Source organism: Acomys minous, assembly GCF_964271855.1.
Source record: "Acomys minous genome assembly, chromosome: 14".
NCBI classification, from domain to species: domain Eukaryota; kingdom Metazoa; phylum Chordata; class Mammalia; order Rodentia; family Muridae; genus Acomys; species Acomys minous.
The window spans coordinates 57,391,016-57,406,823 of NC_140496.1; the positions used below are offsets into that span (position 1 = coordinate 57,391,016).

The window sequence follows — 15,808 nt, forward strand, 5'->3', positions numbered from 1 at the left end:
CTAGAATGCTGTGATTGGGTGGCGTGGCGGAGAGGAAGCGGGTACCTTTGCTGTCAGAGCGCTGTCGCTAGTCACCCTTGCCTCTGGAGACCAGCTCCCTTCAACCTCCGCCTTTGACTATCGCTGTGTGCAGATGTCACCCACCACCCACCACCTTCTGCTACGGAGCTGAGCTGCCCGCCGCCGCCCGGATGGGCCCGCACGAGCGCCGTGAGAGGAGGGCGAAGCTGGGAAGGGAGGGCGGCACGGCCGGGTGCGGCAGCTGGGAGGGTTCTGAGTGGCATATCCACCCCGGCTTTGAGGGTCGCACCCCGGGCAGGTTGGGGCGCGGAGCTCTGGAAGCTCGTGTCCCGGGATCCTAGGACGAGGTGCCGCTAGCAGCCCTGCAGGTGGCAGCTCAAGTCTAATCTAGCCCTCCCTGTACATTGAGTCCTCTGTAGGCAGAAGCCAAGCCCAGGATGCTGAGTTGTCCAGGGACCCCACAGTCCCTGGAGTGACATTGGCTTGGCTTTGTGTTTCCGCTCTCAAGCCACTTGAGAGGGAAATGACCCCTGGCCTGGCCCCGTCTTGATTGCAGACTGAGAATGAGCCGCTCTGTCAACAAGAGGAAATTAGTTTTTCTCTCTTGCGGTTCTGCCCCGTTCTTTCCACGGGCTGTCTAGAAGTTTTAGAACCGAGCTCTGATATCTGCGGCTGTCTGTATAGAACCGAAGCCGACATACAAAAGAAGTGATCTCCTGCCATCGCTTATTGAACAAGACCTTTGCAACCAGCCTAGAAATTAGACAGGTAGACAAGTGTAGTTGACAGGTAGATTTATCCTCCTGTTTAATTTTAGGGACTGTTAACCAGCTATGGTTTTCTTCGCGTTTTAAAAGAACGTTCAGCTCATCTTCTGTATGTAAGAAAAAATTTTATAGAGAACACATAGGTGGTGGTTGAAGCAGCATAGGCGTTTTGAAACAAGAATACATTTGTTGTGGGCTGGATGAACGAGAAGGCAAGAAATTGTGACAATAGATTTATTCCAAGCAGGGGAGGAGATTTGGATAGATATAGATGATGTGCATTACCTTGTTAGAGGTGGAAAAAACAGTGTAGAATCTTTTAGGCCTGCCCAACCTTTACACATTGCCAGTCGATATTGTCATCTTGGATTGTGGGCTCAAAGCCTGGCTTGGTCCATGACATTAATACCAGCACTCAGAAGCTAGCCTGGTCTAGCTATGAAGTGCTAAGATACCTTTCTTTCTTGCCCTCTTTCTTCCTTTACTCTTCCTTTCTTTCTAAGACAGAGTCTGATGGTGTCTCTCTGCCTGTCCTGGAACTCTCCATTGTCAGTGCTGTCCTTGAACCCACAGAGAGCCAGCCACCTGCCTCTGCCTACGGAGGGATTAAATCACTGGGATTAAAGGCGTGCACTGCCACTCCAGGCTAAAACAGCACATCTTGATTTCCTTATCTAGTTCTTAAAGGACAGCGTTCTCATTTAAGTTTCAAATTGCACACTGCATGAATTGCTGTGAGAGTTTTTGAAAGATGATGGGTTGGATTGTTATTGTTGTTGTTGTTGTTGTTGTTTTCTTTTTCTTTTTTTCCCCAAGACAGGGTCTCTCTGTGTTAGCCTTGGCTGTCCTGGACTCGATTTGTAGACCAGGCTGGCCTCGAACTCACAGCGATCCGCCCCCTGTCTCCCAAGTGCTAGGATTAAAGGTGTGCTCCACCACGCCCGGCCCTTGAAAGATGATGTTAAAATTTACCTGGGACCATTGATAAAGCTTACAAGTCTTTTTTATTACAGTGTCTTTATTGCTGACATATTTGAGCACTGACACTTTTTCATTGGGGCAGCTTTCCATTTGCCCAAGACAACTCTTTAAGTATAATTGATTTGGCATTGGGGTGGGTGTGGTATATATTTTCATCCTTAAATATCCTGCGCATTTAAATGTTGAAATACAAAGCCATGAGGACTAGTTAATCTGTAATTAATCAAAAGCCACAAACTAGTAGCTTAATTATTAGATGTCAGATGCATAGTCCAACTCCATGTACTTTCCAGACTTGTGTCATCTGTACAAACATTTGACAGACAGCTTAGCCTCACTTTCCTTTTTGAAAATAATACCATTTTTTTTCTTTTTTGAGATAAGATCTTTCTACATAGTTCTGGCTCTCCTGGAACTATCCTGAGAATCACAAAGATCCACCTGCCTCTGCCTCCCCAGTGCTGGGAGTAAAGGCTTGTGCCACCACACCCGGCTTGAGGCCATTCTTCTTACCTGGTGGGAAGTCAAGCTTTGTGACAGGGATCCAAAGCATTCTCACTTGTTCTGGTCTTGCTGGACAATTTGATTTTTCATATAAATCACTATTTAGAAGGTTATTTTTAAGGCTAGTAACGACAGAATGCAAGGGAAATAAGTTACAGAGAACTGTTTAGAGTGTCCTTTTTAATTATAGAATATTAGTAGCTTCTTTGGGGGTCCTTTCTCTTCAACATAGAAAGAAAGCATTTGGCATTATACATACATCTGATAAATTCTGGAATCCTATGACTTTTGGGTATGAAAATATGCCTCAGGGACCTGATTCGCTAAACTATAGTGTTTGCAAGCTTGTTCAAGGTTCAGAACTGACCAATTGATTTCCAGTGAGATGTGTTTTTTCCATTCTATTTTATCCAAATTCTGGCTCAGGTTATAGACCACTGTAGTCATCTGCCTGCCCCCCACTCCACCTCCTACCATGCCTATGGCCCCTTCTTGATTTTAGACTGTCCCTAGAATCGTTAATCTCAGTCTGGAAATCCTTTCAGATGTATGCCCACGCATGAACTCTTAAGCACACATTCTGTGGGGCAAGAGGGTTTTCCCATCACGCTACTTTTCAAAGTGACCTGTAACCCTAGGACTGGGAGGAGTTCCTGCACTTTGGGCCTTAGGTTCCTGACACCTTTGGGTTTGCTGTACATTCTTAAATGTGGAGGCGATGCACAGGTGTGGCTATAAGTTTATGTTAGGAGCAGGTGAAAGTTAAATCTCTTTTTAATGAGAAAAATCAGTTTCTCAGTATAGATAGAGCAAAAGAATTCAACCTTAATTAACTTCCAGAACATTGTCCAGAAAGTGCCCTTAACTTTGGCCCCTAGTCAGCTATGAGCATCACTTGTCCCTCAATTACCACTCATCTTGTGGATCACAATGACTCCAGTAGCTGGAGACATCCACCAAACTGTACTGACTGGATAGGAGTGGACATACGGGAGAGCTACCCAAGTGTACATCAAAGACAATAATAGGATTTCCAGAAGTTTCTGTTGACCTTGAAACAGAGCTCTAACCCTTGTTGGGCTGAAGGAAAATTGCAGGAGGTTGAGTACATGGAAGAGGAAGCAGAGCTCTGCAGCAGATACTCAGAAGTGAAGTGGGGCTGAGAGCAGCGACATCTCACCCTCGACAGCCTTGCCACTCCATTGTGAGCACTGAGCGCCGCTCCGCCACACCCGTGTAGAAAGCTGGGTGCCGTGTGTGTGTGTGTGTGTGTGTGTGTGTGTGTGTGTGTGTGTGTGTGTGTGTGTTCCTGTAACCTCAGCTCTGGAGTGAGGAGGTGAGGCTCCGTGAGTTTATTGGCTGAGTCGCTGAGCTCCAGGCTCAGTGAGAGACCCTGTCTCTAAAGATAAACTGACCGAGCAAATGAGGAAGACACCTGCTGTGAACTTCTGACCTCCATTCACGTGCTTACACATCTCTACATCATGCACACTCACACAAAGTGAAGGGGTGAGCCAGGCCCAGTGGCACAAGCCTCAAGTCCCAGCTGCTCAGGAGTCTGAGGCAGGAGACTCTGGTTTCAGTGCCTATGGGAGCTGGAGTGAGCAAGGTGAGGCTGAGCAATTTAGAGTGCCTCGCCTCAAAATAGCGAGTAAAAGAGGGCAGGAGATACAGCTTGCTGGTAGCGTTTGCCCAGCATGCGAGAGGCCCTAGGTTCAACCCCAGTGCCACACACAGAAAAAAAGAAAGAAAGAAAGAAAGAAGACAGATGAAAGAAAATGTGTGTGGAGATGTTTCTATGATCTGAAGAAGAAATAAAGGAGGAAAGATCTTCAGTGCAAGGGGGATTTTCGGGGCGAATCGATGTTATTCTTACAAAGGGCAGCTGGTAATGTGCTTGAATGAAGATCTTTTGGCTGCCTTAAGCATGCAGAATATATCCTGAGATTGCCTAGAAATTGAAAACATTTGCATGAAGATGGATTTGGAACTGAGGAGGAGTGGTTTGAGCAGCAGGAAGAGAAGAGCGCAGAGGAATGGCACAGGTTCCAGGATCAGCATGTCCTGGGTGTGGCCTCAGGGGCCACATGGTAGTCACATGGTCTTAAGTTTGACACTAGAGTCCTAGTGCCTGCTGCATAGGAATGTTGTAAGGGTCAGACAGCGTATTTATAACGTCCCCTCTGTGCCTCCTACATTCACTGGGGATCCTTAATGCCCCAAAGTCTCATGTATAGCTCTCAGAATTCCCTTCACCCGTGGGAAATTCCTCTCCTGTTTTGGTCTTACTGCTACTTTTTGAATAAGGCAATCTTTGTTTTTATAGCCTAAATTAACAGTCTCCCCGCCCCCGCCTAACACAGCATATTTATCACTATTTCTGTGATTTTGTGTTTGTGTGGTTTTCGTGGCTTTGTCTTTCCCGTAGACATTCAGTATCCAACATTCTTGAGTGAGTGAATGCTGGAACATAGCAGGCCAAGAGGTATTTCTTTTCTCACAGGTTCTATAGATCAGGGCTTCAAAAGTAACATTGTTGCATTGTTTCATGGCTCTGGTTCAGTGTCTCTCATGAGCTTGCAATGGAAATAACAAGTGCGATGGAACTAGTTTTAAAGCCAGCTAAGGCCAGGGCATCCACACTTCCACAGTGGTTTATTCTAAAGCCTGTGCATGGTGTGAACTTTCAGCAGAGAACCCCCCCCCCCCCCCCCCCCCGCTTTCCTGCAGCTGGAGGCTGACACCTTCGGAGTAGTAGAGAGAGTAAGACTTGGCCACTGTGCCTTTTCTGTCTTTGGAAGAAGCCACCCCATCATTTTGCCTTGTCCTCTTGGTTACATAGGTGAACCCCGAGAATTGTGTGGGGGGGGACTGCACAGAGTGTGGCATAGCACTGAAGGACGTGGTAAAGATTCTCTGTGACAGGTGCAGTTCAGAGTCACTTAGAGAGACAGCTGTAATTGGTTAAAACAGTAGTGCTGATGGAGAGTCCAGCTAATGTAGGAGCATGCACACTCATTTTGGCACAGTCAAGATTGCTGATTGTGTGACTTCCTTCCCCTAGAGGCATAGGAACAGATGTGGGGTTATTTAGGGATTAACAAGACATGACAAGGGAGACCGTGACATTGAGATGTATAAAACTGTAACTTAGTTCAGCACTCAGCATTCAGCTTGCATGGTGATTTGATAGTGAATACTTAGTCTTTTCGGCACGTGGTTACACTGGCCCTGAGGAAATCTAAAAATGGAATTCATTGTGCCTTGCTTTGCGTTAAGCACTCTGCTGTGTAGTATTGCATTAGTCTTCATGATAAACCTATGAGTTAATCACCACTGCCTCAAAGATCGCAGCTCGCAGATGGTGAGTCAGGGATCTGAATTTGGGCCTGTACACACACAGGCTCATGACTTATTGTGTCACACTCCACTGTTGCTCTGTGTAATTGAATGTGGGCATAGTCACCTGACAGCAGTTAAGAGAAGCTAGCTTCAAGGTTATGCATACAATGTGGTTTTACCTCGATCATAGCAAAAAAAGGAGAGCTAGACCAAAGTTGAGATATTTTTTCCTTGATCATTTAACTTTTTGTTGATTTTAAAATGTTCTAGAAGCAGGTGTTAAGAGTCAGAAATAGAATTTAAAGAAACGGTTTTATTCTAAAAGTTAACATGCAAGTTTGCAATTTAGAAACTGAGTTTTTGGTGATTTTTTTCTTTTTATTTTATGGCTAAGAACTTTTGAGCATGAGTCAGCATGTCTGTTTTTGCAATCAGGAATTTCTGAGACAGTTATTACATAGAGTCAGTGGCATTTGTCCTCTGTTCGTTTCTCCTGGAGTAAGTCTGAGTACTTGCAAACATGTGGCATGTGTTTGCCCCTAGGCTCAACGGCTGACTATGAACTAAGTACATCTAGAAAACTAATGTTAAAGAAGTGTTCAGTGTGAACATTAAGCACTAATACAAATTAGCTTGGTATAATCTACAAGATCTTTTTAACTGCTAGGTGAATGCCCACACTTCCTAGCTAACAATATATGTAGAAGAATTGGCACATTCTGATAGATCTCTGCTTCTAGAAGTATCCATGCCTCTCACCAAGAAACACTAATACATTAGTTTTGGAAGGGCAAGTGTGTTCTTCCTCAGTGTGACGACAAACAGTCTCATGCCAAAAAGCTTTTTAAAAACTAGTTTCCAGATTGACTCGTCCCCTGACATCTGTCTGGTCACTTCCTGAGCGCCCCTGGTCTTGGTCCTTTGGTAGCTCTGCCCTTGCTGACCCTTCTGAGATACTGCATAAATACCCTCTTCTGTTGGCCTGCCACTCCCCGTCTTTGCTGGGCTTCCGGCCTTTTTTACCAGCCTTCTCACTCTCGGGCTTGCCTTAGTGTACATTTTGTGATAGGACTGAATCCTAGGAGCTCTTTCTCATTGCTCGCATTTGCTCTGCAGGCAGTCTTAGCTAGTTCCTGTAGTTAGCAACACTGCACCTGCTGGGACTTCTAGATCTATTAGCTGAACCTCTGCTCTGAGCTCTAGCTTGAAGCATCCAGTTGTCAGTTTGACCATAAACACGTGTCTGTGTGATGAGCATTTTGAAGTCGGTACATCCAAAAAGACATATGGGAGGGGAAATCCCTTACTTCTCCTTCATCCCACATCTTGCTCCAGTATCTCTTCTCTATAAATAGATTACTGTTGTACTCAGTTGTGCAAGCAAGTGACCTAGGCATTGCCTGACTTGTGCACTTCCTCGCCCTCTGTATTCCTATGACAATCCTTTGGCTCTACCTGTCAGCCATATTTCAGATCTGACATTTCTCATGGGCACCATCTCTTCTAGATTCCTCCTGTATTTTTTACGGCTACTCTTGCCCCTCTTGCTTTCCTTGGCTAGAGTCTTCCTTTCAAGCATTGTATTTAGTTGTGACGGTCAAGCCCTTCTAGTGGCTTCCTCATACCTAGAGCAGGAGCTAAGGAGTTTAGCATGGTTTACAACCACACCGTCTGTCCTTGCCCTGCACCAGCCTTATCGTCGAATTCAATCCCTGGCTGGTTCTCCAGCCTGAGTGACTGACTTCCTGGCTCCTCTGGGACTGCAGCTCGCTCCTTCCTCCTGCCCTTTGGTCTTTGCCCTGGCTGTTCCCCTCCTCTCTTGCTTTCTCAGCTTAACTTGCCCCTCACATGTCACCTTCCCTCTGCAATACACACATTCTAGTTACACTGTTACCATCACCGGTCTTCTCTGTGGACACATGAGCTCCCTAAGGTAGAAATACCTGATACCAGTGTCTGCAGAACTCAGAACAGTACCTAACACACCCTTGGCGCTTACAAATGCTAAGTGGATTAAGGAGGCTACAGTTTACTGTAACAGCTGTAGGAGTCAGTGGTATGTTGCGCATACTTTCTCTGGTGGAGTTTTCCACATCCTAGGTCCAGCTCTAGAAACTGTGTCTTCCTCTCGCGTTTCTCTGGCAACTTTCGTACAATCGGCTGTCTGCCACATGCAGTCTTATGTACCATATTCTGTGTGTTGTCACATCCTGTTTACTAGTCCTCTGCATGTTGCTTTTTTGTTTTGTTTTGTTTTTCAAGACAGGGTTTCTCTGTGTTGCCTTGTCTGTCCTCGGCTGTCCTCGGCTCACTTTGTAGACCAGGCTGGTCTCGAACTCACGGAGATCCTCCTGCCTCTACCTGTCTAAGTGCTAGGATTGCAGGCTGAGATTACATGTTGCCTCTTTTTAAGAGAAGATTTTACTTTATTTTTAATTACGTATATGTGTGCATGTTGCTTCTTTAAAAAAAAGATTTTATTTTTAATTAAGTATATATGTACATGTTCATGTATGGTCTAATTATGAATGCAGTCGCTACAGAAGCCAGAAGAGGATATTATACTCCCTAATCTGGAATTATAGGTGGCTGTGAGCCTCCCAACATGGGCTCTAAGAACCACCAAGCTCAGCTCCTCTGCAAGACCAGTGTATACTCCTAATTGCTGAGTCATCTTTCTAGCCCCCACATGTTGCCTCTTAAATCCAAGCTCGTCTTACTCCATTGTTAGTTGAAATCCTTATTTTCTCTTACTACTTAACTGTAGTGCCCTCCATGTCTCAACCAGCCTTGCTAACATATCCATATTATTATCAGATGGAATTCTTTAAATTGTACGTAGTATTTATCATTTTCTTATGGCACAGAATAAAGCATCTTGTTTATTTATTTTGCAATAGTGGATGCCTGGCATGTCGAATGAGTAATCCTCTCTGAAAAGTAGAACTGGTATGATTCGTGATGATTTTTTGTTTGTGTTTTTCGAGACAGGGCTTCTCTCTGTAGCCTTGGCTGTCCTAGACTTACTTTGTAGACCAGGCTGGCCTCGAACTCACAGTGATCCACCTGCCTCTGCCTCCCCAGTACTGGGACTAAAGGCGTTCGCCACCACGCCCGGCTGATTTGTGATGATTTTAATCACAAAGGGTGCAGTTTCTTAAAGGAAGTTATGTTTATATAGTCCCTTCCCCCTTTATTCCCGCCCTTTTAGGATTTTTTGGTTGTCTTTGTCCTAATAGACCAGTGCAGTGACTGGGGACACACAATGAGCTCCTGGCTCATTCCATTCCACAGCAGAGTTTGGCACTCTGGCTTAGTAGAAATACAGTGATATTGTGTGCAATTTTTATGCTTTTCTTTTGAAATGATCTCTTCTCTTTTAAGCTAAAATCTCCAGGAACTGTTGAATTGCCGAGGAGTTTTGGATACAAGCTGAAGTTCCCGTTCCATGGATCCCCTGGGTGCGCCTTCCCAGTTTGTGGATGTGGACACGCTGCTAAGCTGGGGTGACTCACATGAAGATGAATTAAACCCCTCTGACAGCACAGCTGAGACAGTCCAGGAAGGCACCAGCAGATCGCCTTTTCTCTATGATCGGGTCATTAATGGAAAAGTGGTTCTTTGGTAACTTTTTTATTGTATCTTGCTGTGTGTGCATCCTCATAATTCTCCTCTAAAGTTCTTTTTTTTTTTTTTGAACTCCTAGCATTATTGAAATACTACTCTTACAGTACACCTTCATTGATGTATCATAAACATACAGTGACCTGTATGGATTTAAAATGTACAGCGTAAATCCTGCTCTATGTGTGCATCCATGAAGCCCTCTCCACAGTTAGGGTAGCGACATGCCCATCACCTTCAGGAGTAATCTTGTTGGTTTGTCTGTTTGTTGTTTGACATTTCATATACATGAAATTCCAACTGTAAAATATGTGAGACTTTTGGACTTAGTATAATGTTTCCAGTTGTAGTACAGAGCATTATTTGTCATTTTATGATGTAGTAGTACTTTGTGTGTGCACACTTACCAGCTTTCTAGCTGATGGGCAGGCAGGTTTTTTCTGTTCTTTTGGCTGTTATGACTGATGCTACTTCTAAACTCTTTAAATCAACTACTCTCAACTGTGTAAGCAGTCCGTTATAATGAAGGAAATACAGCCAGCAGCTAACATATGCCATGGTGCTTCTAAGAATTCTGAGGTTGGAACAGTTGGAGGGTTTTGGAGTACTTAGAAACTAGGTCATTTATCTCCCTTTTCTTTCCCACAATTGCTTTTTATCTGTTGGTCCCTCAGGAAAGGCGACGTGGCATTGCTGAACTGTACAGCCATTGTGAATACCAGCAATGAAAGCCTCACGGATAAGAACCCCGTGTCGGAGAGCATCTTCATGCTTGCAGGGCCAGACTTAAAGGAAGACCTCCAGAAACTTAAGGGTGAGTGGCACTCTCAAATGCGCTACTGTGTGGGACGCCTAAATGTCCTCACCTGTGAGCACGTGTGCTTGGTGTCCACGGAGAAAACTGTGCATATAAAGCTTATTTTCTGTTGCTGAACCCCAACAGGGCATGACATTCCCTAAGACTTTACTAGCAGTACAACTGGTCAGTCATGTGTTGGCTAGTTTTATATCAACTTGATACAAGTAGAGTTATCTGAAAGGAGGGAACCTGAATGAAGAAGATGCCTTCATAAGACTGGGCTGTAGGCAAGCCTATGTGGCGTTTCCTTAATCAGTGCTTGAGGTGGGAGGCCCAGCCTGTTGTGGGTGAGGTTGCCTCTAGGCTGGTGGTCCTGGCTTCTATGAGAAAGCAGGCTGAGAAAGCTGTGAGGACAGCAGAGACCAGTGAGTATGGAGGAATGCTGAGGAGGGTTGAAAAAGTCTTACTCAAATTATAATAATTCATTAATATTGCCATAATAAATGTGTGGAAATTAGAATCTTTAAGAAAATACTAGAAAGTTCTTTGGTAAATCTAACAGAGAAGCTACTCTGGTTAAAAATACATGTTCATACATCTTAGAGTGAAATTTAAAAATAATACAGAGAGTAGAAAAGCAGATATTATTCTATTAAATTTAATATTTACCTAAAAAAATAAACCCCGGGATTTAACAGACTGTTTAGGAGTTGTTAATGCTTAGCTGGCGTTCATATTGTAACTGCTCTGTACTGAGCTTAGGAGTGGAGGCCATGACATCCCTGCTCAGTCTGAGTCTTCTCATGCCCCAGGTTGTTGTGGTAATGGTAGTTCCTACCTCATAGCATTTGATGCATAGCAACATTTAGTAAATATTTTGGATGAAAAAAAAGTAGTATCATACAAACCAATTGGCATCGTGGACATTAAGTTCTGTTGCTGCAGACACTGCCAATAAATTAATGCACAGACCAAATGGCATGGTGGACATCAGGTACAAGAGTGGAAATCAGGTTCTACTAGTGCTGGTGCTACCAGTTAGTTCTTGCTTGTCTTGTCTGAAGGACCAGTGCTGACCTGCAGAGGTTATCAGTGGCCGCCAAATGTTTGAACATGTGGCACTGTCACCTTTTCGTATTATCATTAAAGCAGTAAATGATTACAGATTATGCCTTACTAAATTTATGATAGAAAGCTAGGGACAGATAACAAATGGACTGGCTGGAACTAAAAGCAAAAACATTAAACAAAAAATCGATAAAGATTAATATTATAGTCTGGCATTAAATTTAGAGTGCTAGACAGGCCAGGCCAGGGAAGCCAGTTTGATAATCTTTCTTGCACATATGAAGTATTTACTGTCAGTAGAATTGCCTATCTTCCATTCTGCTTTTTTATCCAGAAAACCCTGGGGTTAACATGTCCCTCTTCCTTATCCTTCCCACCAAGTCTGTCACCAGGTCCTAAATTTCATGTGGCTCTACTTCTGTCTGTCACCACCTCCTTCCTCCCTCCCTGCCAACTCGTCTCCCTTCATTTATTCTTGATAAATCCATTTCTCACACTCACCAGCATTTGCGTGGTAAACTGTGAACCCTTCCCTATTGCTCCTCAACTTCAGACTGTTTAGTAGTCCTTCAGAGTCCTTAAGGACTCTGAAAGATTGTCACTGCAAGGACACTGGCCTGAGTAGATGTTGTGATGTTATAGATTGCCACTGTGAGGACACTGGCCTGAGTAGATGTTGTGATATTATAGGTTGCTATTGTGAGGACACTGTCCTGGGTAAAAGATAAACTTCATTTAGGCAGGAACTTACCAGCAAAGATAACATCATTTCCATTAAGTGGCTGAGAAATGAAATTCCCAAGGATTTAAACTGAATAAACGCAAAGCTAGCACTCTTATACTGCTTTATTGTGAACAAATCATCAGTGCTAAAAGAGGCTGAGACCCCTCAGTAGACCATGTGCCTTTTATTGTAGTCTTAGTTCTACCTTTTAAGAGTAATAAACTGGCCGGGCATGATGGTGCACACCTTTAATCCCAACACTCGGGAAGCAGAGGCAGATGGATCGCTGTGAGTTCGAGGCCAGCCTGGTCTACAAAGCAAGTCCAGGAAAGCAAAGGCTACACAGAGAAACCCTGTCTTGAAAAACAAAAAAGCAAAAAAAAAAAAAAAAAAAAAAAAAAAGAATGATAAACCAGAGTACACCTAAAAGAAACATTATTAGCGTGTTAGGCATTATGGAAGGCACATTACTGAACATTCAAACAACTAGAATTAACATAGAGAATATTTGAAAGGAGCACTAGCTATTCTCAAAAGGGGTGTTTTGAACATGGAGGGTGATAGCTATTTTGTTGATAGAATTTCTAGTAAATAAAATTGTGTTGCAATTTAGTGAGATTTTTTTTTTCTCTAAGAAACAGAGCTTTCTAAAGATAGGTCATCTAGGATTTGTGTTGCCATTTAGTCCCCAATCAGTACATCTTTCACACTTTGAATATGGTTTTCAAAACACAAAGTTATATGAGTTGTGCTTTGTATCCGATTATAAAGAATTAGAACATCTGGGTTCACCAGGCTGCTTGTCCAGCCCAGAGTACGTACCCAGAAGAGCAGGTCAGAGCCTGGGCATGCACAGTGAGGAGGTGCGGTTGCCTGTGTGCTCTGACTCGGGGCTGAGGCGTGAGCTTGCAAGGCGGAGTGTGTGGACTACACTTCCTCGGCAGCCCCCGTGCTTCAGCATTGTGGGGCTAGGGCTTGCAAAGACATGCAGTTGAAATGGTGCTGAAGCCCCTTTGGGAACTCAGATGCCCGGTGCTCCTTAGCAGGACATGCAGCCAAGGGCAGGCGTCACACTGCACAGAACTAGGACCAGAGGCCATCTTACTTAGTGAGCTGGGCTTTCTTTTCAAACCTTAACAACACTTTCAGGGTGGTGTTTTAACAATGTTTATAACAATATTCAGCTTTCAAGCTTTTGATTAACAGAAACAGGACGGAACAAACATGTGAAAGATGGAACAGCACTGTTAGTCTTGATTTCCAGCATCCAGACTTCTTAGGAACAATAAACAAAAAGTGTTGTCCTAGGAACAAGCAAGATATTCACATTTCAACTTCTTTTTCCTTCCTTTTTATTTGAGGCTGGGGGTGGGGTGGGGTGGGGGAGAGACAGGATTTCATGTACCTGAGGCTAGCCCTAGATTCCATCCATCCTTCTGCCTTTGCCTCCCAAGTGCTGGTATTACAAGCATGCACAACCAGGCCCAGCTTTTCTTTTTCTAAACACTGATGTGAGAAATCTTCACAATAAGCAAAATATGTGTTTGCCTGCTATCTATTTTTGAATATATAATAATACACATATCTTGTTTCTTTTAACTAGTAATTTTTAGTTTAGAAGCCATATATATGAATTATAAAAAAATAATGTGCATACAAGCTAAAATAACTAAAGCCATAATATTCCCACCATTCAAGCATCACCACTTCTGGCTCTTTCCATGTGTAGCATGAAGGTATACACATATTTTCAGAAAGAGAAAGTAACTACATGTGTTCTGCTTCCAGGAGGGTACTATCCATTGCGTCTTCTTTAGACGATGCACTCTACTGTTTAGTTTCAGACAGTAGATCTAATCCTAGATTATAGGTGACATTTTCAGTTGCCCAGAAGGGTCCTTTGAGGTTATTTTGTTGACTCCTTGTATTCAGTCAGGAGCACACATTGCTCTTGTTTTTATGTTGTTAGTTTCTGGGTTTAATCTAGCCCAGCTTCTTCTTACTAATGATAGAGTGAATTCACTCAGTTGTCTTTCAAGCCATCCTGGCTCTTTTATTTGATATACTTGTGGTGACAGTCTGTGTCTCTACACATTGGAATCAAGTTTGGGCTAAAGCACTTCACAAATCTTGTTGTACTATAATCATATTGAAGATAAGCAAATGCTGACTGGCCTGCTGGTGGCTACTGCTGCTACAGGATTGCTGTCTGGATTGGATTTGAACAGTTACCCGTTGCATCTGGAATGCTAGCCATGCGGTGTTGCCCGTTGCATCTGGAATGCTAGCCATGCGGTGTTACCCGTTGCACCTGTAATGCCAGCCATGTGGTGTTGCCTAGACTCCAGTTCCCTGTCCCATGCTTCACAGTCTATTTGGTGATTTTTAGGACCAAACTGATAATCCTGGTATGCATCCATGCCTCCCTTAAGACCGCGAAGTTGTCTTTTCTACCTGTCACTTCACCCATGCTTTCATTTTTTTTTTCTAACAAGGTCTATTTGGCTACTCTGAATTACAGTTTCTGCTGGAAACATAAATCCTCACTGCGATGGTTTGAGACTGGTCCCCATAGCCTCTCTTTGGTGGAATTGTTTGGGAAAGATTAGGAGGTGTCGCGGGGGGGGGGGCTTTGACATTTTAAGAGCCCAAGCCATTCTCAGTGCTCTCCCTCCCTCTGTCTCCTGCTTGTAGAATGGATGCAACCTTTCAGCTTCTGCTTCAGAGCTATGTCTGTCTGCCTGCCTGCCTGTCTGTCTGTGTGCCTGTCTGTCTGCCTGTCTGCCTGCCTGCCTGTCTGCCTCCCTCCCTGCCTGCATGCCTGCCTGTCTGTCTGTGTGCCTGTCTGCCTGCCTGCCTGTCTGCCTCCCTCCCTGCCTGCATGCCTGCCTGCCTGTCTGCATGCCTCCCTGCCTGCCCTAATGATAACGGACTCACCCTCTGAAACTGTAACTGTCTTCTAGAAGTTGCCATTGTAGTTGGTCTTTGCTGCTTTGTGAGTTTTTCTTTTTCCCATCCTTTATCCCCCCTCCCATTTCACCCCTTAACACTAGATAGGAGAAAACAAGAAGGGCGAAAGGAATTAGGGAAATCCCTGAATCTAATTTATTTCCTTTTGCTTCTTCTTTGATCACAGCTACAGGTAATTTAAAATAACTAAGACATTTACCTACTCTTCCAAATAAATAATTACTTTAAAAGCTGTGTCAAATAGTTGACAAATGAGATTTTCCTGCCTGTCTTGTTTTTTAATAATTCTGTGCACACAGTGTTCTGTTGATCAATGTATATCTTTTTCAGACAAATATAATGTATGAGGAGCAGTATCCAGTCCTTGTGCAAGCCTTTGCCACCATCTGACACCACACTTGGCTCACCTGCCTTTTCTAGCAGTGTGCTGAAATTCCTCTCTTGGTTGTTTTTCTGTTGACTTTTACTGAGGAAATGAAACCTCCATCTACTCCATCGCGCAGAAAACTTTCACATGTTCTTCCTCTTTCACCACCTTCCCAAACTGCTATCACAATATAATTAAATCAGTATATTGCATATTAGCATAGTGACTATATAAAACGTTCACAGCCAGTAAGCGAGTAGATTACTATTCTTCTTCTGCTTCTTTTCCCTCCAGGAAGTTATTAGTTGACTTGATTTTATGGAGATGCTTTTCCTGCATCTGTCACTGCCTCATCCTCCACATTTAATAAGGTGTAAACCTCCTCAGTTCAGGTCAGACCCTTTAGTTTTTCTTCTGACCTATTTTTCCCTTGACAGGGCTTACTTGCAACTCTCCTTGCTTTCTAAAGTGCTCTGTGCCTACTGCGCAGGAACTGAGTTTCACATCCTCCTAGGACATCGCTTGGCCACTTCATTTGATGCTGTGTTTTGAAGACCTCCCACACTCCTTTTGCTGCCGTGGCTGTCAGATTTTTGGGAAGAACAACAGAGAGAGAAATACTGAGACTGCTTCTATTTTCA

The 15,808-nt window shown here is 43.8% G+C and overlaps 1 protein-coding gene across 3 annotated transcripts in view; it reads left to right on the plus strand.

Moving 5' to 3' along the window:
• The first annotated feature begins 22 nt into the window (after positions 1-22).
• The window catches only part of GDAP2 (ganglioside induced differentiation associated protein 2), a 52,307-nt gene continuing 36,521 nt past the window's right edge, over positions 23-15,808 (plus strand). The window contains exons 1-3 of one of the 3 annotated variants that reach the window (XM_084757932.1): positions 23-210; positions 9,000-9,239; positions 9,914-10,053. In XM_084757932.1, coding sequence (XP_084614058.1) covers positions 9,064-9,239; positions 9,914-10,053 — 316 coding nt within the window. In that variant the 5' untranslated portion in view covers positions 23-210; positions 9,000-9,063. Of the gene's footprint in view, positions 211-8,999; positions 9,240-9,321; positions 9,456-9,913; positions 10,054-15,808 lie in introns of those variants that run through there. The other 2 variants (XM_084757930.1, XM_084757931.1) reach the window with 2 other exon arrangements.